The 10,357-nt window shown below is 45.8% G+C and overlaps 2 protein-coding genes across 3 annotated transcripts; both read right to left on the reverse strand.

Annotated features, from left to right (window-relative positions):
- Nucleotides 1–371: 371 nt before the first annotated feature.
- Nucleotides 372–5,471, reverse strand: LOC136476938 (probable protein S-acyltransferase 7). Its single transcript, XM_066474919.1, has 5 exons — nt 5,116–5,471; nt 2,249–2,431; nt 1,736–2,032; nt 1,316–1,549; nt 372–1,230 (listed from the first exon to the last, which is right to left on the reverse strand). The coding sequence occupies exons 1-5, from the start codon at nt 5,188–5,190 to the stop codon at nt 715–717; spliced, it is 1,305 nt and encodes a 434-aa protein (XP_066331016.1). The 5' UTR covers nt 5,191–5,471; the 3' UTR covers nt 372–714.
- A 585-nt stretch (nt 5,472–6,056) lies between these two features.
- LOC136472911 (multiple organellar RNA editing factor 8, chloroplastic/mitochondrial-like) lies at nt 6,057–9,148 on the reverse strand. 2 transcript variants are annotated; one of them, XM_066470610.1, is made up of 4 exons: nt 8,728–9,148; nt 7,447–7,544; nt 7,278–7,343; nt 6,057–6,519 (listed from the first exon to the last, which is right to left on the reverse strand). In XM_066470610.1, the coding sequence occupies exons 1-4, from the start codon at nt 9,105–9,107 to the stop codon at nt 6,341–6,343; spliced, it is 723 nt and encodes a 240-aa protein (XP_066326707.1). In that variant the 5' UTR covers nt 9,108–9,148; the 3' UTR covers nt 6,057–6,340. The 2 variants fall into 2 exon arrangements, with proteins under 2 accessions (XP_066326707.1, XP_066326708.1); XM_066470611.1 differs by lacking the exon at nt 6,057–6,519 and adding an exon at nt 6,776–7,113 and having other exon boundaries at nt 7,300–7,343.
- Between the last annotated feature and the right edge of the window lie 1,209 nt (nt 9,149–10,357).

Below are 10,357 nucleotides of genomic sequence, written 5' to 3' on the forward strand. Positions count from 1 at the left end.
ATTGCATTCGTGATCTTGCAGAGACCATCGGCTACCATGACGGTACCAGGCCTGCCTGCTGCTACTCCCCAGAGGCCCAGAGCCATCCCTGGGGTGCGCTCAGCCGCTCATGTAACCTCTATCTACATGTCCTGCAAAAAGTTCCAAACCAATTCCTCCTGAGCAGAATATATCATTCTTCTACACTAGTAAGTATCATGTCCACCTCTGCAATACGACAATGCCAACCATACAGATTATCCTTCAACTGCGATACAACAATACCTACCATACAGACCAGATTTCCAGGTGCTTTCACCGTGGTTACACCTAGAGTAATCTTACATTGGGGCACCCAGATGCCACTCCCAGTACCCAAAGCACAGCAGTGGTGTGGCAAACCAAGCACAGCATCCGTTGCAACCTGATAATAATTTAGTTATATACGCATACATCATCCAAACCGAGCGGGAGCTTAAGCTCGTCGGCTACTTTAATTTGTTAAAACACCCAAACAAACAACACCAACAACAGCAGAGATCTGATGCAATACCAGGGATAAAACAACACCAGCAAGCTTGTGTTTAGGATTACAATGATCCAGGGCCTTGCCCTGGCACACGTGGCTATAAACTAAACACATGGCAGTTCACTTCGAGACATCACCACCAACACCCACCTCGAGGCACAACTGAAACACACCATAAGTTCCTTTTTTTTTTGTCCTTTTTCGGGCTAACGTGAGCCGCTCCAGGCAACATTGTTGCTAGCTTCGGCGGTGCGGGCATTAGCCATTTGCACCGCCGACGCTTCAATTGCATCACCTCCTCTCTGAACCCAACTTGACTGCCTTGAGTGCATGCCAGATCGGCCTTCCACAAACTCTGCTGGAAGATCTCTGCTCAGATCTGGGGATGCATGGGCTACTCTGCCCTCTTTCTCATCAAACATGCCCCCAAACCCTGCTTCCAAGTCCCTGATATCAGCCGCCGACCTTGGCTCGTCCCACGGTACTACTGGCTTCCTGCCCATTTCAAGATCTCCAATGGGCTTGCCCATGCTGGGGCTCATGAAACCTCTAGACTGCGAGCGCGTTTGCTGCAGCCCTTGCTCTAGTGTCACCCTTGCCCGAAAATTGTTCTTCGAAGGGGGAATAGCAGTGCAGAATATCTCTAGAAAGTTGTTCAGAATACCTCTGTTATATGGGTTATCGCGCCGATCATAGCGATACCTGAAATTCTCATATGTTGTCTACAAGGAAAATGGGTAAAGGATTAGGCTACTGAACTGCAGTTGCAGCATCAATTTGATGAGTTGGAATGAAAGTTGGACCTACCTGGTTAGTGCTCATCAGGTATAAATGGAAGACAGATAAACCACCCACAAACCATACACAAAGAAAGCAGTAGATAATCAGAACAATTGAAGCTGGTGTCTTCAACAAGGCCTTCCAAAGTGACAATTGCTCAGCGTCTCTAATCTTGATCACATACACCCAACAGAAGGCAAATACATACAGGCAGAGCAATGTCGTCGAGAAGACAAACATATAGAAGAACCGATAATTACGCTGCACAAATACATTGATGATCAGGCTTAACAAAAGACAGAGAAAGTTTGTCAACAAAATTAAAAAAATAAATGAAAATGTACCCAGAAAGAGTAGCTCTGAATATCAATTCAAGTGTACGTGCACAGCACACTTGTTCTAATATAAGGACGCCTATAAAACAGCAAGTAATCTGGAGTAACTTACCAGTCCTATGCACTGGCCAACCCATGGACAGTGATGATCAAACCGTTCCACACAGTTATTGCAAATGGAACAGTGTGAACATCGAGGTGGTCTGTACAGCATGCAAGTATCACAGTATTTGACCCGTACACTGATCCCATTTACAACAACTTCCTTTGTGCGAGGCAAACGAAATTGTTGTGGAGTCTGAACACCCGTATCATTGATCCCATCAATGGATTCAGGTTCAGGAGGATGAGTATTACGTGGTATTATACCAGGATCTCTACCAGAGGTACAAAGAAGCAGCATCAAATCCTGGTAAAAGAAAATGTGTTCAGTTATATGTACACTTAGAAAGTGAAGATTTCCTTGAAAATTGTACAAGCTCATCAACAAGTCAAGTGAGATTAATGAAAGATGCAGATAAGCAAGCACAAGAAAAATGTTATTCATGGGAGAAGTAATGGCTAAAGATCAATTGCTTATGGTAAGTAATAACTATGTGACGTAGCAATGCAGTAGTATGCTTACATAAACGGTGAAGACAACCGCTACTACCATCACTGAGATTCCCCAGCTATCGGGGAAATCATTTATGAGATGCCTTGCGACAAACACACAGAAGGCAACCACCGGTGCAATGATGAGGAACATAGTGAGAAACACAGATCTCACATCAGGCCCAAATATGAATCTTCCCTGCAAGAAGAATTCCTGCAAATGGCAAAGACAAAATGTGAAAAGCCATCAACAAAGCCCAAAATACCCACTTGCAAGAAACCATAGTAAATATGAAATACTGGTTTCCACATAATTCAGATTTTCTTCAGAAAAGCCTATGCGCACTCTGTTAGCTAAGTACAGAGTGGACTACTAGACAGGCAATGGGATGAACATCTAGCAACGGTTGAGAACTCAAACTAAATAAAAAACATATTCACTTCGCAGTTAAGCTTGATAGGTTGCAAAATGCGACTATGGAAGATACAGAAGTATATTTTCAAACTTGTGAAAACACATATGTAATACGTCACTTGGGCTGGGGCCCTTGGGGATGGCGGCTAGGGCAGGGGAGGGTGCTGGCGTCGGCTATGGGGGAGGAGGGGGCGGCATAAGGGGAGGAGGAGGGGGTGGCGGCGAGAGAGAGAGAGGGGGGAGATAAGCCTAGGGCTATTCTTTCTTGATTTCCAATGAGTACAATACCCTATATTTATAGTCCTTAATGGACTTGTGTCTCAAGTAACTACGGGAGATATCCTTATAGATTGGATTCTCCTTTCCTAGACAAACCAAACTCCAATCTCCTAATTTATTTCTATTTCTATTTTCCAAATTCCTTTCAAGGGAAGGAGGCACCGAGCCGCCGCCGCTATTGCCGTCGGTGCTGGGCACAGGCGCGCTCCCCTCCTGGGCCGCGGCTGGCCCATTGGCCATGGGCTGGGGAGGTGCCATCAGGCGTGTGACAACATACTTTCAAGCCAAAACTACATGGAATCAAACAATTATAAATATATCAGGAAAATGATTTCACTGCCATAGTTATTAAGGTGGCAAGGCGAGTTATGGCGAGTCAACCCCTTCCAATCGCCTAGGCAGTGATAAGGCGAGGAAAGGTGATGCCGTACCAATCTAGAAAATTGCAACAGGGTGGCTGAGAAGAAAAAAGAATAAGAGGAGGAAGGGGTAAGAAGGGGCTAGCCCAGCCGATCGGCCAGCCCACCAGCCAGAACACGTTATACTAGAGCGTGACCTACATGGATACATCAGATGGACACCCCGATTCCCAGTGCCGCCACTCGCCCTCTACCTCGTGTGAGTGCTCCCTCCCTCCCTCAGCGCAGCTTGCTTCTCTCTCTCATTCTCCAGATGCGCCACCGCCCAAAACTTCTCCCTCCTGCTTCTTCCTCACTGCTCTACACCCTCAAATCAACAATTGCTGCAGTCCCCTTCCAGATCGGCTGTGATGCAGCTGACCGCAGCAAATGCTGCGCCAGCCACAAGCGCCAGAGACAGCGGGGATGGCAGCAGCTGCAGGTTCTTGGTCTTGCTTGCCCTCTACCCTCTCGTTCTTCCTCTGTTCTCCCTTCATCCCTCTCTTTTCGCAGACTTTTGGTAGTGGCGATGGGGATGCCCAGATTTCCAGCACGCCTTATCGCCTAGGCGATGCCTTAATAACCATGGCCACCGCTCATGAAAATATTAGCAATAGCCAGAAAACTATTGATTCCCCAGTAGATGCATGGGTCAGTTTCGAACAATGCCAAATGAAATGATCAAGGAATTGAAGGAAAAGGTATAAAACTGTAACAGAAGATTTGAAGTGTATAAAACAGAACAGGTATGCATCCATAGAATTCCAATTCTGATGGACCATGCTCCAATCCAGTGAACTCATGTGTCTCGTGCCTGCCTGGTGGATTCAGCCTGTTACCTGCTTATTTTTCTATATAGTTTTTAATTGTTGGCACTGGAAATATGCTGATGAAGGGATCAGGGTACAACAAAAGTTGATTATAGCTCACATGACAACAAAGAAACAGTAACTCAAATTGAGGTTTTCACGTGGAAGCCTTTATCCTATGGCTTAGACTTCTGTATAGATGCCCATTTCATTTTTCACCAAAAAAACTCATAAACTGTTTCAAATCCCTATTAGGCACTACGAAGAAGATCCACTATACATTACAGGCTGATGCTGATGCCACCGGTAAGTTGCAGATGGTGTACTGGTACAAAACAATTCCAACTGAATTCTACTTAACGTCCTGATCAAGGAATTATTCCTCTTATATAACTACAAAATTATGCATACATCATGACGCTGAGAGTTTCTCACAATGGTGGGGTATAACTATGAGTGAATGGAGCAATGGACACAACCATAGTCACAAAGTTCCCCAGTCGACAGGGTCGAGGAACGTGGGTATGCTACTTGCAAGAGGTTTTAACAAGGAAAGGTCAAAAACAATCCCTTGAATCCTGGTCGGGGATGACGTTCAGCGTCGCTGCCTTCAACCCTGTTTTCTGTGACTACGGGTATAATTATGCGTGCATGTTTTGTAGTAGGGACCTACATTTCAAATCAAAGGAAGTTAAGAGCTCACAGAATCGTCCAGGACCTGAGCTACTAATCGTTTTTCCGATTATCCAATACGCCAAAACACAATACGAAGCACGCAAAATCCCCACTGTTCCAGCCTGCATACCGACTTGCACAACAGGAGCTACTGCAACAACATGGATCAGGACCATAAATAATTCCCTAATCAAGCAATCGCCCGCGCAATCCGCGCAGTACCAGCAGGTACGGGGCAAAATCGACTGTTACAATACCACCGTCTCACGGATCACTGCAGATGGGGAGAGGAAGGAGGTGGTGGCAGGTAGAGATTTCTTACGTTGCTTCCCCGCCAGACCTGGTAAACCCTAGGCTGCTCGCCGGCGCCGCCGGTGGGCAGCGGCGGCACGTACATCCCGACGGCGCCCGGGGGCAGGTGCCCGAGATCAAGCTCCTCCGCCCCGCTCCTCCTCTACGGCCGACTGCCACCCAACCAGCCAGCCTCCCCGACGTCCGTACAGCGAGGAGGAGCGCTGCCGCGGAGGCGGGGGTGCGGCGGCGTGGGACGCGACGCAGGACGGGGAGGAAGGAGGGAGAGAGGGGAAAGGTGGGTGGGAGAGCCTGGCTGGGAGGGGAGAGGTCTCTGGTCCGGGTTAGGTCGCGGGTGGTGGGCTCTCTCCTCTCCTCCGGTCCTCCACCTCGCTCTCGAGTTGGCTTTGGGACGTGCGCGCGTGTCGTCTCCCGTCTCGTCTGCGCCTGCGCGCGCGCAGGCGGGGGTGGACGTCTCGGGGTGCGCGTAGCAGCAGTTGCCGTGGGCAGCGCGCGGCTGGCCGGAGTGGTGGGCCCGGATGTTCTTCTGGGGTCGTGGACCGACCTCCGCTCCGCTGCAGTTGGGCCTGGGCCGAGAAACCAGTGATTGGCCGCTTGCGACTAACTACGGGCTCCACTTCCGTGAAGAAACTGCAAAGATGTGATTGGTTTTCATGTACTGGATGGAACGGGTATGAGTCACCAATCACAAAACATCAGCATACAGGTGATTGGTTTTCCCATAATACTTGATTGAATGAAATCACCAAATATTAGCATACAAGTGACTGCTTTTCCTACACATGATGGAATGGATCACCAAACATCACATAATTTGAGCAGAAATGGCTTGTAACAAGCTGGTGGTTAACCAACCATTCAGTTATCCGACCAAACATCTCAATCGTGCACTCCAGCGACAAACGAACAGGACAGACGAAGCTTACTATGGCATCTGCGAACTATCTGGTTCAGCAAGCGCATACAAGAGCAGATGGTACATACCATGCATACCATCATCCAACAGGTTCAGACACCAAGCACAGGTTCAGGTATTATTATAAAACATGTAATAATTAGGAGACTACTGCGACAATCCATGAAAATCAGACGGCAACAATGGTACCATTCATACTTAGCTGCACACCATCTTCCTCGTCCAGAAGGCTACTCTGGAACAGGGATGCCTGCTTATATACAGTTATACTCCTGGCCATGCTCATTGGTCGTCGTCCGAGTCACTTCCCTTGGCCTTGCTAGTCCGAGTCGCTTCCGTCGTCCCAGTCGCTTCCTCCGCCTTGGTCGTCCCAGTCGCTTCGTTCGCCTTGGTAGCCTGGGCCGCCGCCGCCACGATGTGACCGTAGGTTGTGTCTCACCCACTTCTCATGGTATTTAGGATCATAAGGAACAGTTTCACCATTTATGAAGGGTTCTCCTGAAACAGGAAGTAGAAGGTATAAAAAACTCGTTGAATGGTGAGTCCATTCACAGAAATGTACTTTCAACAATATAAGTTGACACTCACAGAATCAGTTGCCCAAACATGGGTGGACATAAACAATGATCACCCACAATTTCATCGCAAAGACATAAAAAAAGAGAGTCTGACATATATAGCTTGTAAAGGCATACATGCATAGTTGATCAAACAATGGGTGTGGTCATATCTGTATTGGACGCAAGAAGGAACACATACGAGATGCAAACCATATTATATGTCCTGAGAGATTTAACAAAGCACCTCATTATAAGTTACCCCTAAGGACTGACATCTTTACATCACAGGCCTATAGAAAAGAAAATTAATGGGCAGAAAAACAGGCGAGTCAATTAAGTAGAGAGAGCAAAATTTCAAAAGAACAATATGTTGTTTGGACACTAGCAAATAACTTGAGAAGACATTCACATCTGACATAAATGATGAAGGCTTGCCTCGGTTTTTCCCTTCCCCAGACCCCACTCATGTGGGTGGGAGCCTCCGGCACTGGGTCTGCCCTTTTTTAAATTACTTGATCTCAAAATTCAGCTGCTGCATATTATGTACAAGCAAAAAAGACATACAGTGTCAACAAGCAACAAAGAGAATGTGAAAAAGACTACAATTCAAGAATAATGAGCAACATTTTTGTACATGACCAAGAAAATGCAAATAATCCATAGTCTATTCTTGGATACGAAACGTGTTATCAGTAACTCCATAGTCCTTATTTCTCACATCTGAGTATGAATCAGGAATAACCCAGCGGACCTTGGGCAACTCTGCAAATGATTAAGAGGCATAAGATTCCAAAGACAAACATTGCATGGTATTCAACAATGAGTTACTTCCTACTCCTATATTAATTAATGAGATCACAAATACCTTTCAGTCTGTCAGAAAGTTCCTCAGCTACAAGGGCACCAAAGGCGAAGTAATGACGAGTTGACACCGAATATATCTTTTTCCTAGCTTCTTCATCACTGAAACAAGGAATTGGTTTTAGATGCAGGCCTTGCAGAGACAAAATGAGAAAAAAGAATTGCATTTCATGAACTAAAATGCACAAATATTAACACTCTAAAACTCTAATGTCCTACTCACACAAAAGAACTACAACTGGACCAAATGAAAGAACAAATTTGAAAAGATGACAGCAGCAGATCAGTTAGGCCCTGCTTTTAGGAGAAGGGCTATTAGCTAACCTATTAGTTGAGTGCTGTTGGTAGTACTTAGGGAAGCCAGTTAATAACTTACGTACTTCATTTTGAGCAGCAGATCAGTTAGGCCCTACTTTTTATTAGCGAGCCTATTAGCTAACCTATTAGAACCTGTTTGGATCCACTAGTACTATTAGTAGTTAGCTAGCTAATAATTAGCAGGTAGCCATTTGGATCCAGCTACTAATAAGTTACTAATAGGTGTATGCGCAAAAAAAAAGTTACAAATAGGTGGTTGGCACCTATTGGGACCTATTAGCTGTCCCAAACCTACTAATGAAACTAATAGTTAACAACTCCCTAGCTAATAGTACTAATTAGCTGCTAACTGTTAGCACTAGTGGGTCCAGACAGATTGAGTCCTGTTTGGATCCTCTATCTAATAGCTAGTACTCCCTCCGTTCCAAATCATATACTATCATTTTAGTTTTGTCCTTAGCTTTGATCAAGTTTATAGCATCAAAACCAAGACATATTTGGATAGTGTATTTGTTTGATATAGTAGATGCTAATATATTTTTCATAAATTTGGTCAAAGTTAGACAAATTTGACTTAGGACAAATCTAAAATGACTTAATGTTTGAAACATACACTAGTTAATAACTTTTTATCAGCTACATAGTTCATTTTGACCTATTAGTTGGGCTATTAGCTTAAATTATTAACATGCTCTTATAATTTGTACAATCACCAAAAATAAAATCATTTTTTTCCTTAAAAAATTGCATTTCAAGATGAATGCGATAAGGCCCACATGCTAGTATCAATAATACCAACAGATCCATTCTGATCAAGCTGTAAGAGATCCAACTTGTCCTAGTGCCACTAAATCAAACACTACTCTCGGCACTCTTACAGTCAAGCTACACCAGAGCACTTTTATCAGTCCTAGCAGAAACACACCAACAGCAACTAAAAAAGAAAAATAAATTCAGCGATATATACCTCCCGACGACTTGGGCGAGGGTCTTAATGTAGCTATCGATGATCTCGTCGCGTGTGATGTCGGGGTTGGAGGTGTCACCAGGCGGCGGGTACATGACGACGAGCCAGTGCTCAAAGTCGCACCCGTCGAGGAGGATCGTCTCCTTGGGCGGGCGTTTGCTCCAGTTCGGGGACGAGTCCTGCAGCGAGGATGTCGCCGGCTGGGTCGCAAAGCACCTCACCCTCGAGCCGGGCGCGGCCCCCGCCGTCCCCGCCTCCCCCGCAGAGAGGAGGCTCGCGGCAGCAGCGAGCGGGCGCAGGAGGGTGGGGACGCTGCGGGATGCGGCGCCGGCCTGGAGCGCACGGTAGAGGAGGAGCGCGCGGCGCGACGCCGACGTCATAAGGGAGACGAGACGGCGGAGATGAGGGAGGACGCGGCGCCGGCGGGGGCGATCAAGGGTTTAAACCGCAAATGGTGAGGTGGTGTTGTTCCGGAAATCCGGCGAATGAGGCTGGTTAATTGCTTCGGGGCCGAAATATCGGGAGGTGTCGACGCCGCACATGGGCTTGTTGGGCCGTGAGCTCTCAAATGGCAAATGTGGCTGAAACTTGGCCCATTTATCTTCCCCAATTATTATTCCCTGATGATTATCATGACACTTTTATCTGGTAAATAAATGGAACGGTAGGATCGTGAGCGAAGCAATAGTTTAAAATCTCACAATCCTGCTTCGCCTGTTATGCGAGCTTACCAAACTGAAATCCATGTACTTAGAATGCTACAGGTATAAGACATGAGAGATTTTGTTTAAATATAAGCTTATTAACAGTAGTTAAGAACTAGAGTTACATGAGCAAAACGTTCAGTTAAACTCAGGGCAGGAGGTGTACAAATCCAGTTTCAATCGGCTCAATCACACTTTAACACGTTGCCCAACGAGGCAATAGATGATATAGAAAGTACATTAAATTCTCTGTTGAATCGTTCGAAATGCTCAATGGAACCTCAAATCAAAAGAGAAACTTAGGGTGATTGACTTGGCAACAGCTTTGAGCGATGCCGCCTCACTGCATCTCGAAGCGTTTGGCAATCAGCATGCTCATGTCGAGAAACCTCTGGGCGCAGTTGGTCAGGCAGGTTGATTCCCCAGAGCTGAACTTGCTCCCGGGAGCGCTGGTGATGCATTTATCCCAGCACACGCTCGTTAGCTTGCCAACCATCTCGTTCATCATCGCCTTTTGCTGCTCTTGCTGCAGTGTTGCAGAAACTGGGGTAAGAATTTTTCACATACAGATACAGATGATAACGAGCATGTGCATGCTAGCTCAAATAAATCAAATGGGAGACCAAGGTTAGGTTGAAGGAATGCAACAGGAGATAGCATCATCAAGCAATGGGGGATTATGTGCCATAAAAAAATTAAGGTTCAAATGTGAAATATGAACAGCTTCATGTCTCTTGGTATAAATGCAATGCAATTCAACATGAAAATGTTTGGGTGTTTACTTCCTGACTCTTTAAGCTACTGAAGATACAATAAACATGCATTGAAGCAGAATAACACTTGCATATCTAGATGAAAAACCATCATCTAAACATACTTGGAGAAGCAGTAAATGATTTCAAAGTATCTATTATCATCAAGTAACG

This window comes from Miscanthus floridulus, chromosome 8 (assembly GCF_019320115.1).
Source record: "Miscanthus floridulus cultivar M001 chromosome 8, ASM1932011v1, whole genome shotgun sequence".
Classification (NCBI taxonomy): Eukaryota; Viridiplantae; Streptophyta; class Magnoliopsida; order Poales; family Poaceae; genus Miscanthus; species Miscanthus floridulus.

Coding starts and splice junctions, on each gene's coding strand:
- LOC136476938 (XM_066474919.1), bottom strand. CDS start 5,190: ATGTACGTGCCGCCGCTGCCCACCGGCGGCGCCGGCGAGCAGCCTAGG. Junction 2,033..2,248: donor CGGTTGTCTTCACCGTTTAT/GTAAGCATACTA, acceptor TTCTTTTACCAG/GATTTGATGCTGCTTCTTTG. Junction 1,231..1,315: donor ACCTGATGAGCACTAACCAG/GTAGGTCCAACT, acceptor TTTTCCTTGTAG/ACAACATATGAGAATTTCAG.
- LOC136472911 (XM_066470610.1), bottom strand. CDS start 9,107: ATGACGTCGGCGTCGCGCCGCGCGCTCCTCCTCTACCGTGCGCTCCAG. Junction 7,545..8,727: donor CTCGCCCAAGTCGTCGGGAG/GTATATATCGCT, acceptor TCCTTGTTTCAG/TGATGAAGAAGCTAGGAAAA. Junction 6,520..7,277: donor GAGAAATAAGGACTATGGAG/TTACTGATAACA, acceptor TTCCTGTTTCAG/GAGAACCCTTCATAAATGGT.